At 51.1% G+C, this 15301-nt stretch overlaps 1 protein-coding gene across 1 annotated transcript in view; it reads left to right on the top strand.

Annotated features, from left to right (window-relative positions):
• Nucleotides 1-15301, top strand: part of MSI2 (musashi RNA binding protein 2) — a gene marked incomplete at both ends in the record, with an annotated part of 188644 nt that overhangs the window by 108889 nt on the left and 64454 nt on the right. Inside the window, 1 exon segment of the mRNA XM_079544972.1 lies at nt 10868-10916. Coding sequence (XP_079401098.1) covers nt 10868-10916 — 49 coding nt within the window.

The following is a 15301-nucleotide window of genomic DNA, read 5'->3' as shown; positions in this document are numbered from 1 at the left end:
TATGGGGAAGTGTTTGTGGTGTTTGCACTAAGTAGTCCTAAGCTTTCCTGCTGGCACACGTGCTCACCGCTGCTGCACTTCAGGTGAGAAGATAATGATCACATCATTAAGACACTACTGAAGCTGGCATTACTTGTTAGGTCAACATATCGATCTTGACATTACGCTGCAAGATTTTTTTAGATAATGTCTATCTGTCCTGCCTCTTGCTCCAGGAAAGAGGGAGAGAAAAAACACAAAGCCAAAACTCGACTCAAGCAACTTAACACAGGTTTCTTCCCCAAAATAAAAGCCCTTTTCCTCTTGAAGGATCTGTTCTGTAGAGGCTCCTGGCTTGTTGCTGCTGATGAGAATATGGGCCGATTTTCCTTAAGTCAATGAAAATCACAAGGGAGTTGCTGGGTGCAGGGGCAGATAGTTTGGCCACGGGTTGCACCCGATGAACCAGGTAGGCTGTCTGTAACTCTCTAGCTGTCCCTTAAAGCCTGCTGTCGGTTTGCATCACACCTGTATTCTGAGCATATCAGGAACCGTGGAAATGCCCCTCTTTGCTGTAGAAAAATCTCACTTTTTAATAAATTTCTGGGGTTTTTTGTTATCTCTTTTGTATTGAAGCTGTCCAAGCCAGCTTTCCTGATTTCCCTGGGCTCTTCTTACGATGTGCTACTTACATAAAGGCATTTTGGAAGAATACCTCTGATTTTAATAATATATATCGAATTACATATATATAATGCATGTTTTACATCACCAAGCCTTTATCTGGCATTTTAATCAGAGCTCACGGACTGCAGTGTAATGGACCCTAACGTTGAAAGCGATGGTTCCAGAAACGTGTGATGTTTTTCAGCCTGACTTCCAGAGGAGCAGTGTTTGCACCGATGCTGAGCTGCTTTAATATCCCTCGCTACATATATTTCATTAAGAGAGGTCCATATGGTGTGTCAGGGAGAAGGGGAGTGTGGAGCAGAACCCGTGTCTGCCAGAGAAAGCTGTTTGGCTCTAATGTTCTGCACAGTACAACTTTTGGGGAAAAAAAATAAACAGTGTCAGATGGGTGCTGCCAAATTTCACAATTTACTGAGAAATTCAGGCTGTTCAATGGCCTTTTTTCCTTTGGAGTACCCCGGCTTTTGGAGCCTTGTGATTTACACAAGACTGTTCATTTTTGTTTTGAAAATATGTTGTAGAAAAAGCCTCAGAATGTGGAACTGAGGGGCCGTGGTGCCAGTGAGCAGTGAAAGCCTCAACCAAAGGCTGTCTGAAGCGTTGTAGCTTTGCTGTGCATCTGCAGCTGGTGGGACGGGGAGGAGCGGTTGGGATGCTGGTGTCCTCAGAGCACCCTGCGCCGCCTCGCAGCTGCCTTTGGTCTCTCCTGAGCTCCTCGTTGTTTTTGACACATCCAGTGAAGCTCTCCGGGTTTGCCTAGGGTTAGTTCACACCGATAAACAAAACCTGTCGCCGCTTTGTACCTCTTGGGCTCGCTCCAGGAGCCGCTTGGAAGATGCCACCTAATTAGAGCCTGGGGAGCTTAAGGAGCCGATTTTGAATTTCTGACACTGGAGACAGACGCAGGTTTCATCCTTAGGGTCTCTCAGGGGCCTGGTGTGCAGATCTGGAGAGCTGCAGGGCTGATCCTGGTGGGGCACAGCACTGCGCACGGACCTGCATGGCCTCAGCCTGGCTGTCAGCAGCCGCTGTGAAATATGGGTTGTGTTTTACAGCATTGCAAAGTGACACTTTATGGCAGGTAGGTGTTATAAATCATCAGTGAGTAAATAACATAAAGCGTTTGTTTGCATTAGCTGCATTCTCTTGGTGTGGAAGTGCTGGCAAAGCCCTCAGTGGTCACAGCACACGTTGAGGAAGGAAAACCTCTGTGTTTCCTCAAGTTGTGGTAGCATTTGGGCTAACAGAAGTTCCTCTGAAGAGATTTCCCAGGCTGTTTTACAAACCTGTGCTAGGGAAGGGAGCAGTGCAGTGATGAGCGTGGCAGGCAGGAGCAGTGCTGGGCCTCGTGCTGGTTGCATGCAGGCTGGTTGCATGCAGGCTTGCTGCTGGGCCTGAGCTGTCTCCTGGTGCAGAAAGCTTCGCAGCTGCCCCTGAGTTCCTGGCTGCTCTTTGTGGCTGTTTCAAACTGCTGGGTCAGCTTGGAATTCACTGTGCTGAAACCCCAATTTTGCAAGAATAAGACAGAGAAGATTTTGCTTGGAAATCACGAGAATGTGAGAATAAGGAGAGTCGGAAGGGCCGGTGTCCTACAGCACGAGCAGCAAGGTTAAAACCTGGCCACTTGCAGTCTGCTGCGGATTGAGTTGCGAGATCAGCACTGTGGCCCTATGTACGTAAGGGTTATAAATCTCCTTTCTCATGACACTTAAAACTGGGTTAGCAAAAGTACAAGCAGAGCACAGCAGAGAGCACTGCTCCCTTGGCCTCTTGGGGATGGGACAGATCCATGCGCTTTTTCTTAAAACATTTTCCAGCTTGCAGCTGGCATTAGAAAATAAGCTATTAATAAATGTTCCTTTCTTTCTTACTGTTCTTTGCTTACTGGAAGCATTCACTTTGCTTACTTGAAGCACTGGTTACAAAATGAATGCTTGCTGCTATCCTTTATCACACACTGTTTCCAGCAGACGCTGGAGGATTCAGTATGTACAATTTCCACAATGCTGGTTTTCCCTGTTCAAGATCCATTTCTGTCCATCTCTGCTCTTTTCCATCGCTCTCAGCCTGGGTTTCCCCCAGTGCCAGGGTTGTGATCCACGCTGCATCACACATTGGTGGTGGGTGCTGCACAGGGATGAGGCTGCAGCCACCAACTCTGACACCTTCTGCTTTTGCACACCAAAACACAAAGCACAATTAGAATACAATTATATATCCTCATAGTTATTAAAGCTTGGATTAACATGACATAAAGTTTTGTCTGGGGAGCCCTTTGCTGAGGCTCAGGGAGCGTTTTTGTGTGACAGTAATAGGCTACAGTTAATATACTTGAATGATACCGGAATTTGTGTAATAAGACAGAACAAAGAGGGTTTATTTGAGGCTGAGTTACAAAGGTGGAATTATCACTGTAACAATCCACTGAGATGGGAGCTTAGTTATTGCGTCTTGACTTATTGTGGCATCAGGCACTGTAGCCAGCGAAGCAAAGTTTAAAAATACATAGACACGTCTCCGAAGGACACCTTGTCAGTCACCCGGGATTGATGTGTGGACCTGTCACCTTGTTCTTAGCGCCAGAATCCTCTCTTTGCCCATTTTTGCACTTTGCTTGATTTACAGAGCCTGTTTGCCGTGATTCAAGAGCCTCTTGTAGCGCTTGGAGGAGAGATTCATCACTGGGACATAATCCATTCAAATAGCTTTTGGGCAAGAAATAAAAAGTGTCGGGAGTGCAGGGACTCAAAACAGAACGTCCCCTGCGAGAGCTGTGGTGTCTGTGGGTCGGGGCGGGCTGTGCCAGCTCTGCAGCCATTGTTTCCAGCATGGTTTCAGTTGGATCCCTGAAGACCCTCCGTGGGGCCGTGCCCTGAGTGCAGTCCAGCACTGAGCCAGGTGTGCGCTGAGGTTGGCGGAGCGCAGCACTGTGTGCCCGCCCTGCTGTGTGCTTGCTGCCCTGGAGCTGCTGCAGCGCTCTTTGGCAGATTAAAAGTCCCCAAATGTAGAAATGAAAGCCGTGTTTGATCAGGGGTGGAGGGACGCGGGAGGAGAGAGCTCTGCTTAGCAGAAATAGCCTTGGCAAAGCGTTCTTTAATATGCAAGTCAGTAGATGAAGAGAACAACAAAAGAAAAAAGGGTCTAGCAGGAAATAAAATGAAACTTTTTTTCATTACAGTCAAGGAAAACTTAGATGAGTTTTTCTTTGCTAATAAACTGCACTGTTTCATTTTGCAGCTGAGCCTTTTTCTGAGGCTGACTGTGGCGATTGTTCAGACTTTTTTTTTTTACACTCTGGGCAATAGAAAGGCCCTTCATGCATCAGGAAACATAGTAATGCAATCCTTGTCTTATCTTCACACTTATTCAGCAGGTAGTTACGGAAGGCCAGGGGACGCCCTCTGAGCTCTTGGATTCTGCTGCCCACAATGTCTGTCCATCAGATCCGCTCAGCTGTGTCTGCCTGACGCTGGGGCTCTTTCCAAAGCACCCCGGCTGCAGAACTGGGGGTTATCACTGAGTGGGGAGAACCCATGCTGGAACACCCTTGGCACTCTCACATGTGGCAGAGGGGCATGTGAGCAGTTTGTTCCTCTGTGGCTTTGTAGCTGGGCGCAGGGGAGCTGCTTGGTGCTTGGCGCGATGTCAGAGCGCAGCACGGAGCCCCATTACCACTGTGCGAGTCACGCTGTGCTGCCCTTATATCTTGATCCTGGAAAGTACTCACAAGGAAATTGTGAAAATGAAATTGTCATCTTCAAATAACACATCTTGGAAGGGCTTAGTTGGGCTTAACTGTATGCTGCAAGTTGAGCTGCGCTCAGCAGCAGCTTCCGTGTGTTGGAGACTGCTTCTGAAATGGTTGGTGGTGGATTCAGAGTGCAGGGCATTCAGAGGGATGGCTCTGGTGCTCTCTCTGGCATGAGGCTTCTGAAGGTCTCACTGCAGCTCATTATTGGGCGTTTGTTTGTAGCAGACAGAATGGCTGCTTGTGTTTCAGTGTTGCATTGGTGGGAAAAATGCTGGGTTTGGAAAGAGAAGGCTTTGCACGTGCTTCTCTGAAATTACTGCTCCACAAATATTTGAAGCTCTCTTTTCTCACTGGATGTGTCCTGGGCTCTCCCCATCCATCCATCATCCCAAAGAGAGCAACAGGTAGTGTGAGCTCTGGGCCATGGTTCGTGGCTGCCCAGCACTGTCCTTTGCATCACTTTGATGAGTGTCACTGCACAGTGTTACACAGATGCTTGCACCTTCTTTCTACTCCCTTTATTGTGGAGCAGGCTGGATGGAATGCTGACCACCGTATCTGCCCAGAAACCCTCCGGTGTGAGCGTGGTGGGAGCTGCCCTGAGAGCCTGGGCCGTGCAGGCAGCACCACTTAGGTGTTGTTTGGAAAAGAAAACAGATTGCAACTTTGCAGCGCTAATATGCAAACGAGCACCGTGAAGGGAGGAAGAATTATTTCTGCTGACGGCAGCTAATGTGCCGTGAAAGTAAAATCGCAAACTGCCTCACACCTGGCTCACCGAAATGCTGAAGGAGCAGTGTTCTGCCCAGAGCCCGCGGCACGGAGCAGTGAGGGCAGCCCCATCCCTGCCCGGCAGCCCCTGCAGGTGCTGGGATGGATGAAGTGCCGGGGCATGTGGGACCTGGGCTGGGGCACGCTGCTGAGCGTCAGAGCCGTGCTGTGGCTGTGCCTTCATCCTCACAGCGTTTGATGTACGTGAGCCTCAATCTGGAGGGAGGTGGGGATGTGGAGTGTTCAGCACTGCACAGTGGCTCCGCCGCTCCTTTGGGAATGCAGTGCTGAGACCTCTTTCCCTGTCTGGTGAAGCATGCCCAGGGGACAGCCAACCTTTCTGGTGGCAGGAATCTTTGTGGGCAACTAGACCCAGCTGCAGGACATGATTGTGGAGGAGATCAGGCTGGGCCCGTGGCTGGCTTGGCTATTTTGTCTCCATAAAAGCACAAGAAGCACACGCATGCTCTGCAGAGGAGGGGTAACGTTGCTATGGCCTCGCTGCTCCCCTTGTTGCTGTGGCCAGCTACCTTGCTTTAATCAGCAGCTCACGGTATTAAGGAATTGTTAGTAAGGGATTCATAAGGAATTGCAGGTGGTGCCATCTTCAGTTTGTCCTGCTGCAGAAAGCTGTGTTTCCAGGAGAGCAGCGGCCGCTCCTGCATCTCCGCTGGGAGAGCGCGTGTTGAGCAGCGCCTCGGCCTCGCGTGGGAGCACAGAGTGCACGGCGCTGCTGGGGGCTGGGAGCGCCTCGCTGCGTCCCGGCTGGTGGGCGAGCCCTGGGATTGCTGTGATTGAATGACTGTTTTAATTTCAGCCCTGACGGAGCAAAATTAGTTACGATGATGTGTGTGTGTTGAATGAAATTGTAGTTTTATTAGCTGTAATTGCCAAAGAAGACTTTTTAAAGACTTGACTGCTGGGGGGAAAGATTGCTAGTGCTGGAATTTGCTGTCGCGCAGCGTGGCGTCGATGGTTAGCGCGGTGCACGAGGCGCGGGCGGTGGGTTGGTGCGATGTCATGGGGACGTCAGGATGCGCTCAGTGAGGAACCTCACCGCGTGCGCCCGGCCCCCAGGTGTGCACAAATGTGCCACGTGCCGCGGGTGCCATTCTGCTGCCACGCAGCCACGGCTGCCGGGAACGTGGTCGTGGTCACAGGTTTTGGCTTGCGCTGGGGGAACTGTTTTTTCTGACGTGCAGTAGGTATCTGTCTCAGTTTGTGCGGGGGGAGGCTGTGCATCAGCAGGAGCACGTTGCTGGCACTCAGATTTCACATGCACATTTAAAATAATACCACCTGACAGTTTACTAGTAGCTAAGAGGCTTTTCTGCTTCTGGAAGCAAAATATTGTAGGAGTTGTGCAGTGTGTGTAAATAATTTGAGGAATTGGACAAGAATGTCCGGCGCTCTGTCTCAGGATTGCTGAAGATGACAGACCTGTACAGTTTACAGACCTGGGACAGAGGGATAGGAACACAGCACAACACATGTCACTGAGCGTCATCCTTGTGTAGTTGCTGTTCTCCTAGGGCCTTGTGTGAACGGGCACAGCGCTAGGTTGCAGTGCTTTGCTTTGTTTCTCTGCCCCAAAGCTTTTCCCTGCGGGGCTGCAGAGCTCAGAGCAGCCCTAGCCCAGCCCTGCTGTGCTTCCTGGGAACAGGGGGGGTCCCCACCTGCGCAGGATATGTCAGGAACTCAGCTTTTGGATCTGGACAGACTTGCCAGGACTGGATGAGGAGATGTGAGGAATAAAGGCTGCTGTGTGTCGGTTAGAGCTGTGAAAGTCAGTGGTTTCTCCGTGGAGGTTGCACCGAATGAGCAAACTTGATTCAAAGGGGAAAAAAAAAGAACTTGGGAACATGAAATAGGGGCTGTTGTCATCCTTGTGCCTGCACGCAGACACCCTGTAAATAACAGCAGCCACAGTGGCTGCATTTATTCCCGCTGCCCCCTGGGTTTGCAGGGCCGTGCGGGACGTGGAGCTGTGCCTCCAGAGCCTTCCTGCGCAGGGTGGTCCTGGGCTGTCCCAGGGTGGTCTCTGTGGGAACCGGTGACAGCTCTGGTTTGAGTGCAGCTGACGAGGCCCAGCACCCAAATCCAGGTTGCAGAAATAAAAGACCAGACGTGAAGTTTCCCAGAAAATCCCCAGTTTGAGTCATTGCCGTTTTCTGGCTGAGCATTCACTGATTTTGCGGCAGATTCAGCTGCCTGCGGTGGCTGATTGAAACTGCTGTCCTCGGGCATCTCACGGAATTGCCTCTCATCCGCAGAGAGGATTCAGCCTTCTCACTCATTAGGGCGCGAGCGGTGATGGGCTGCGCCGTGTTTGATCATCTCTGACCGCTCAGGACGGACCCGGGCAAAGGAGAGGAGTTGAAAATCCTTAAGAGGAAAGTGGGAGGAATGAATGAAGAAAAGCGTGTGTTCTAGTTCTGGCTGGATCCGTTGCATTAAATTCAGAGCTTTTCTGAGTACAATTAATAGTCATCTTATTTAGGTCATCCTGGTTTTGTTGCTTTAAATATATGTCGCCATTAAAGTGGAAGAAAATCAAATAGATTTATCTCCGTGGATCCCTTTGTGAACTAGTTGGGCATATTTTAAATAAGCCTGGAGCTGTGAGGATTATTAAAGCCTTTGGCTCCCCCATTTTTTTCTCTTTTCTCCTCTTAGTCCTTATTCCTCCTTCCAGGCGGTGATTAAAGCAATGCTCTGGCCCTTCCTGTTCTCAGAGCCCCAAGTAGGTTGGAAAAAAAAGGTTAAACAAACTAAAACCCATTACCTGGGCTTTGTATAAGAAGCCGGGTCTAAATTGGGTGTGGGTATGGTGTGTGCTGTGCAGGGGAGAAGTCCTTCAGATCCACGAGGAGTCTGTTTGCTCCTGGCGTTGGGTGGCAACTTTCTTTCCTTTGCTGTAAGTGCAGACACACTGTTTGTTTTGAAACGCTCTCTCATTTGTTGCTCGTTATTAGGTAGGATACATCAGCCCCTTTCAGCTCCGAGTTGAGCACTGTAACGCGGCCGTTCACACCGGCCTCCATAGCAGTGTGCACTGGTCAGGGCTGCCTCGGAGCACCGTGCCCATGCTGTGGGGCAGATGGCCCTGCGGCACTCTGGACCTGGGGGGAGAGGGCCTGGGGGGAGCACGGCTCTGGGAGTTGATGGGCCTCGCAGCCCCACTTTGACCCTGCAGAAAACTTCCTGCGGCACAAAGCGAGGCTTTGGGCTTTGGGCTGAGGCTGGCAGAGCTCTCCCTGCAGAGCAGCTTCCGAGCGCAGGGCAGCGCAGGAGCCGCGTTGTGAGGGGTGAACTGCGAGAGGGTCACCGCTACCGAACGCCTTGAGTTTCATCTGCAGGCTTTGTGTTTTTTCTCCTTGCAGCAGGGATCAATTTGCTTACTACGGGGTTTCCTGCCAGTTACCTTGACTGCGTCCCTTATTTCTCCTTGGTGAGGGCTCGAACAAGCCGCTTGTGTTAGACTCACAGAGAACCGTGAGAAACGGGCAGCGTGTGAGGCTGTGTGGTTTTCTCATTCTATTCAGCCCTTTGTATATTCAAATTCTTCCAGTTTCAGCTCTTGCTGTTCTGCCAGATTTCCATACCATTGATGGGTTTTCTGCATTAATCAGCTTCTTTCTCCCCCTCCCTCCGTACCCTCACCACCTTTTTGCAACCGGTGAAAAGTTTCTCTAAGCGCTGCTCTCTGCGTATTGATTTTCCTCTCCTGCTTGTCTGACCGGCTCTCAGATGTTTTATTTTGCAAAGCATTAATAGAATTTTTCTTTGGCCGTTGCACTCTGTCTATTCAGGAGGTTTCAAGAAGTCTCATTGTGTCACCGGACTATAGAGGAAAGAGCCTATTCTTCTGCTACAATGGCTGCCCTACAAAATAACGCAGGGTGGGGTAAACTCCAAAAGGGCAGAGACGGAGATAAAATGTTCTGACCTTAGGAAGCAGAAAAGATAACCAATTAGGCATTGTTAGAAGGGCACCAGCTGGCTCCAAGAACACCCCCCTGATTATTGCTTGTTACCGGTGCGCTCTATCCAAACCTGACACCGGCTGCGGGAGCTGCTTCCCCCACCCGGGGTTCCAGCCTGAAGCTCCCAGCCGCAGTCAGGGGTCTCTGGGTCTCCAGAACTGGCACTGAGTGCAAGGGGTCATTCTTACCACCCATGGGGCCAAGAGCTGCGAGAATGACAAGATCTGCTGTATAGATGTAACCTTACTTGGAGATCAGTGCTGGTGGTGGGTGGAGCGCCATCCTTATCAGCATCCCAGTATTGCTCAGACCTGTGAATCTTCTTCCTCCAAGTGATGAGAGGCAGCAGGGCAAGTGGCTTTGTGCTTAGTGTGGTTTGGATTTCCATTGCATCAGCATTGTTAGGTCTCATAGATGGTGGGCATTAGGGAGGCATGCTGCTGTCTGTCTCTAGCTGCTGCTAACACTTTTTGCAAAGCACTTTGCAGAAGTCAAGAGCAAGTTAACCAGAGACAGGTTGCTAAATGCACCCTGGTATAACAAAAGGTTTTGCTGCTCTGTATTTTTGCTGTATCCTGGAGTGTGTTTTAATGCAGCAGTTAAAAGGCTTGAGCTGTGTTTTGCCATCTGCACAGAGCAGGCAGGGGCTGCTGGGATGGGAGGAGGAGTCCGTGGTGGCATTGCACAGGTGAGGGGAGTGTGTAGGATGTTGTGAACTCTTCTAAGGTGTGTGGTTTATAGAAATCCTGAGTGTAAATACATGAAAATCTCATAGAAATCAGTGGGGAAAAAAAAAACACAAAACAAATGGAAGAAAAACACCTTAAAAAGATAACCATCCCTGATGTCTCCTGCAATTTAGCAATGGTGCAGGTTTTCATCAGCCCCTGGTTTCAAACAAGGAGCAGGAAGCCTGGAAGTCTTTTCACAGGGCTTGCAGGACCTTTCCCGCAGCGTGCAGGACTGACCCACAGCCCCTGAGCACCAGTTCAAAACGTGGTGAGAAATCCCAGCCCAACAACCTTCTAAAATAAGTGTAAAATGTTAGGTGTGGCTACACAGATTAAACGGAGGTGGAATAAATCATGCAAATAGTAATGAAAGTTGAAAGCAATTTGGTTGCACTTCAGTACGTTTCATCAGTCATCTCTCTTCTGAAGTGGAAATGCCAGGCCTGATGCGAATTAAACTTTCTCCCCCTCCCTCTGCCCTCTCCTCCAGCTTTTCAAAGGGCCCTTTGAAACCCTCTGAATACCTTTCTTGGCTGACCAGATTTTGCCCTGCTCCCGCTCCTTGAAACCTCCCAATTCACAGCCAAGGCAGCAGCACTGATTTGGAGAAGTCACGGGCGTGATTTGCATCCATGATTCCTCAGCCCTCCTTTATCTCTACAAAAGGGAAAGAGGCTGAGGTGGGGCATGGCGAGCTGGAAGGGCCGCCCGGACGTTGGGCTTTGTAGGGTGTCAGTACTGCTAACGTCCGCTTTTCTGCTTTAGGATCAGATGTCAGCGAGCGCACAGGTTGGAAGCAGCAGGTTTCCAAGGGGCGATGCTGACTCTGAGCCAGAGGAAGGAGATGTGATGCACCTGCACTGCCTGAGCCGAGGCCTCCGCCATCATCCCGCTGTGTTTGTGTGCCTCTGCCAACCCAGCTGGGTGTGTTAAGCACGCCTCTCCCTTGTGTCTTGCAGGTAGAGGACGCCATGCTTATGTTTGACAAGACGACCAACAGGCATAGAGGTAAGAGAGCAGCAGCTCAGCCATCACCTTTGTGACAGAGTCGGCATGCTGAGCACAGCCAAAATCAGTGTCAGCGTGGTGACCGTGTGGCTAAATGCAGTGGAGCTAAATCAGCAGAACTCCTCATGTTTGAGACAGCTTCCTGTGTCCTGTGGGTGTACGGAGGAAGGGCTGTGTGACATGTAATGCCACGTCCCATGTGGGTTTTCGTATTGGAGCTGATTTCTCTGGTCAGCCTGATGACTTACGTTGGGGAGGATCACTGTCAGGCTTTGTGCTGTCCCCAGAGGTGGTGAAGCCCGGCGCCGGCGTGTGGCACAGGGAAGGGAGCTGCATCAGAACGAGGGAAAGTCTCTGTGTCCCCACTATTCACCCCGTGGGATGTGCATCCGAGCAGGGTCAGCCCCAGCCCTGCTGGGAGAACTACATGAACTCCTGTTCCCTGCACACACGTCATCCCTGCAGTGCTGGTCACTGTGCTGCCCACCTGCCCTCTGTTTGCAGTGCTCCTGGTAGAGCCACGCTCACAGCTCGGGGTCCTGCAGTGGTGCTGGGCTCACACCAGGTGTTGCCATGTGGCACACAAGTGCTGAGATCCAGACGTGCTGGTGGCACTGGGGTGTTGGCTTGGGCTGCTGTCCAGGGAACCTGAAGTGATGTTCCCTGGCCCAGAGTCAGTGCGGCCTGGCTGCTGGCTCAGATGATATCATTTACATGTAGTTGTGGGAAAGGTGACCAAGTGGGCTTGCAAAGCTTGAGGACCATGGCTGTTCTCCCTGGATCCACCCGTGTCACAGAATGTGCAGAGGCTGTACCAGGGTGGTGGATGTTGGGGTGAGCTGGGTGTAAAGTAGTAGGTTGAGACCAGGATATCAGGGTGCCGAGCTCTTTGCTGGGGTTGTGAAGTTTGGGGCTGCTCATCATGTGTCGATAACAGAGTGAGCAAGATCTCCAGAAAACGAATCCCATCCACATATTTCAGTGGACAGATAAGGTTTCATTATTGCTTGTACAGCTCTGTGAAAATGAGCTGAGGATTATTTCAGCTTTATGGCCTTTCCTTTCAGCAGAAATAAATGATGCTGCGGTCCGGGTGAGCGCCTCGCACTGAGGAGCAGAGCTCCAGCAGAGCCCTGGCAGCTGGGGAGCCCCGGGGGCATGAGGAGCACTGTGCCACCATTCCCTTGCAGTGGGACCGATGGGTGCTGCCTCCTCCTGCTCTCACAAAGCGTGTTTGGAGGCAGCACAGCTTGTGGCTCCCGCAGGGGTGCACAGCTGGAGGTCTGTCCTGCGGCCTTCACGCTCCGGCCATGTCTGCGCCGTGGCTCTCGGAGGGGCTTGCTCAATTGACACAGCTGTTGTCTCAGCCACGGCTGCTTCAGCTTCCTGGTCAGCAGCGGTCCTTGTCACTCACAGCCCAAGGGCAGCCCTGCTGGGATCAGCCCGAGCTCTTGCAGGAAGGAGCCAGCCCTGCAGCAGGGGGACACTGCGGCTGAGCTCTGACCTTCACCTCTGCCATGGAGCGGAGGGAGGAAGAAGCAAGCATAACAACTCAGGAGGCACAGCCGTCTTTGGCCCCGTGTCTGAGCTGAGCCTGTCTCCCCAGACATTTTCTCCTTCCCTGTGCAGGTAGCTGCCACTAATCAGGCTAATGAGCTGCCGGGCAGGCTGTCATCGTGGAGCGGGTTCTGTGGCATCGATCGTTTATAAAATCACCCTGGATTTTACAAATTGTGACATTCTGATTGTGTTGGAAACACGTTTAAAATGCAGTAGCATGCGAGCAGCAGCGTTAATAGCAATTCTTAAAACCACTTGTGGGTTGCAATCTGTATCGTCAAATTAGCCAAGGGAAAGAGAAATGGCAGATAAAATATCCGCTGTGGTTTACTGTAGTTAGTGTATGCCTAGAATGATCAACGTGGGCAAGGAAAAGTATTAGAATTCACTCTCTGCTGCTGCAAGGAAATGGAGGATGTCTGTTGGTGTAAGGCTGTCCCGTGTGTGCTGCCTGTGTGCTCCGGTAGCAGTTGGTGTGGCCGTGCTCACATGTAGCCCCCACAGATGGAGGCAATCCCAGAACTGCTCAGTGCTGAGCAGTGTTAGTAATGCCTTGGGAGGCCTCAAATGAAACGCTGATGGAGCAGTGGAGCACAGAACTTTCATACCCTTTAAAATATTATCAAGCGAACCACTTTGCTTCCTCTGTGATGTCCTTTTGTTTTCTGATACCCCATCACTCCTTCATGGTCTGTGAAGGAAGTGAGAGGCAGAGCTGCTGCATCTCCTGCTGATCTGCCTCGCCAGGCGGATGGGCAGCTGGCAGTTTGTGCGCACGCCGTGGGAGCAGCGCTCACTGCTTGGAGCTCTGTTGGAAAAGCGGTCTGACCTTGGTGGGACCAGGCTCGTGCTGCGAGGCCCCTCCTCAGCAGTGGGATGCAAAGGGTGGACGTGTAGAAGGCCGCTGTCCACATCGCCTTCTTTTATGATTCCATTTGTTTCTGGGTAAGGTTGGTAATGTGGAATTTCTGCGCCCTGCACTGTACTTCTACATTTCTGTATAGGGAGAAAAAACATACAAGTTCTGTAAGAGCTGTGGAAGATCACTTTTATCACTTTTTTTGCTGCCTAAAATTTCACAGAGCTGAAAATTACTGGGTCAGTCTTGAAAGGATTCAGTAATTGGAAAGTAGAAGCGAGGGTGGTGTTATTTCGTTACCCTTGCAAAGAGCAGATAAAATCTTGAGTTCAGCATTAGTTATTGATCTTTGGGGTTGGAGGGAACCTTGCAAGATGATGATGCCCTTCTGCCTTCACTGCACAGACAGGTGTGGGGCACATCCCTGGGGGTGCCCTGTGTGGAGCTGCTGGCTGCTGAGCAAGGGCTGCGGGAGCAGGCTCATCTCCCCACCCTTGATTCTTAGCAGAAGGGAAAGCAGGGTGCAGTGTCTCCTGATGGATGAATTTGCTCAGGAACCCCTTTCTCCCTTTTCTTTCTGTGGCTGTTAAGCAAGTAGGTGGACACTAGTCAGGAGAAGGCGATGGGGAGAGGTGGTGCCCTGGGGTGCTCTCTGTGGGCAGTGCCCATACCCCGTGCTGCCTGCAGGGCTGTGTGCTGTGCTGCAGCAGTCCCACAGCTTGAGTGTGCAGAAAGGAAAATAAAGATTTTGACTGATTGAATCCCCAAGTCGTAATTGCTGGTATTAAATGTAATGCTATATGTTTTCCAAAGCCGTGCAGCCCCCAGAGTTATTTTCGTATCAATTAACTCTCACGTGGTTAGGAATGGCAGGGGAGAGAGGAGGGAAGTGACAGCATGCGATTTGGGCTTCTTTAATCTGAAAACTAAACTAAATTAAAGTCAGACAGGCCGTCTGCGCGATGCGTGGTGTCCCACGTGTGGGCGCTCAGAGCATCGCCCCAGCCCAGCACAGAGCTCAGTGACTGCCCTGCATGGCAGTGCTGCTGCCCAGGGGGGCGGCGTGCGGCCCCTGTGCTCGCTGCAGGAAGAGGGGGTGCTGCCAGCGGGACGCTGCCGGGCTCTGCCAGGGAGGGTGCTTTTCTCAGGAGTAAAACTGCCTTTTGCGTTGCCCGACTGCCAGAACCTCAGTTTTGCAGTTGACCTCTGAAGTTCTAATTGACATTTTTCTAGATGAGATATAAATATAATTAAGAGTCACAGCAATTATTTGTTTATCGCCGTCTCTCTCAAGCAGAGCAAGGTCACGTGCGTTTAAAAAGACATCGCTAAGCGGTTTTGAGGAGAGTGTTTAAAACATAGAGAAGTCATTGTCTGCTTTGGTCCTCCGGAACACAGCTGTGTCTGCTGCATCGTGCCTGGGGAGCTGGGATGGAGCCTGCAGCCTTTGGAAGGAGGCGGCTGCAGGGAAGCTCCTCCTGGCTCTGACCCGGGGCCTTTGGAAAAGCATCCGCACGGGGCTGGCATTTGTTGAGTGCAGTGAGTGCTGTAAGAGCTTCGGATGAAAGGCGTGACATGAGATATAAATGGAGGCAGCATTATTGTTAGCGCTTTGCTGGATGAGGATGGCTTTTATTCCCTTGTCGCTTCTATCGCTTCGTAAATGAGCCTCTGGAGAGCGCGGCTGTGCAGAGCGCAGCATTCCCAGCAGCAGAGCCCAACCCGGGGCGGTGCTGTGAGGAGCAGCGGCTCCGTGTCGGTCTGCTGCCCACCCAGCGGGCTGGGGAGAGGAGCTGCACATGCTTTGTAAGCAAATACTTGCTTCAAAACTTCCAAGGAGGGCTGTGAAGATTAATTAGTTAATATTATTTACCATTTACAGACCTATCAGTGGAAGTGGTGATGGCTGAGCTACAGTGCCATCATTCACACCTATCTGTTGGGTTTGCAGTTATGACATGTGCCA

The sequence above is a fragment of the Tetrao urogallus genome (genome assembly GCF_951394365.1).
Source record: "Tetrao urogallus genome assembly, chromosome: 20".
NCBI lineage: Eukaryota > Metazoa > Chordata > Aves > Galliformes > Phasianidae > Tetrao > Tetrao urogallus.
The sequence above is the reverse complement of the archived record's forward strand: the minus strand, read 5'-3'. Positions and strand labels throughout refer to the sequence as shown.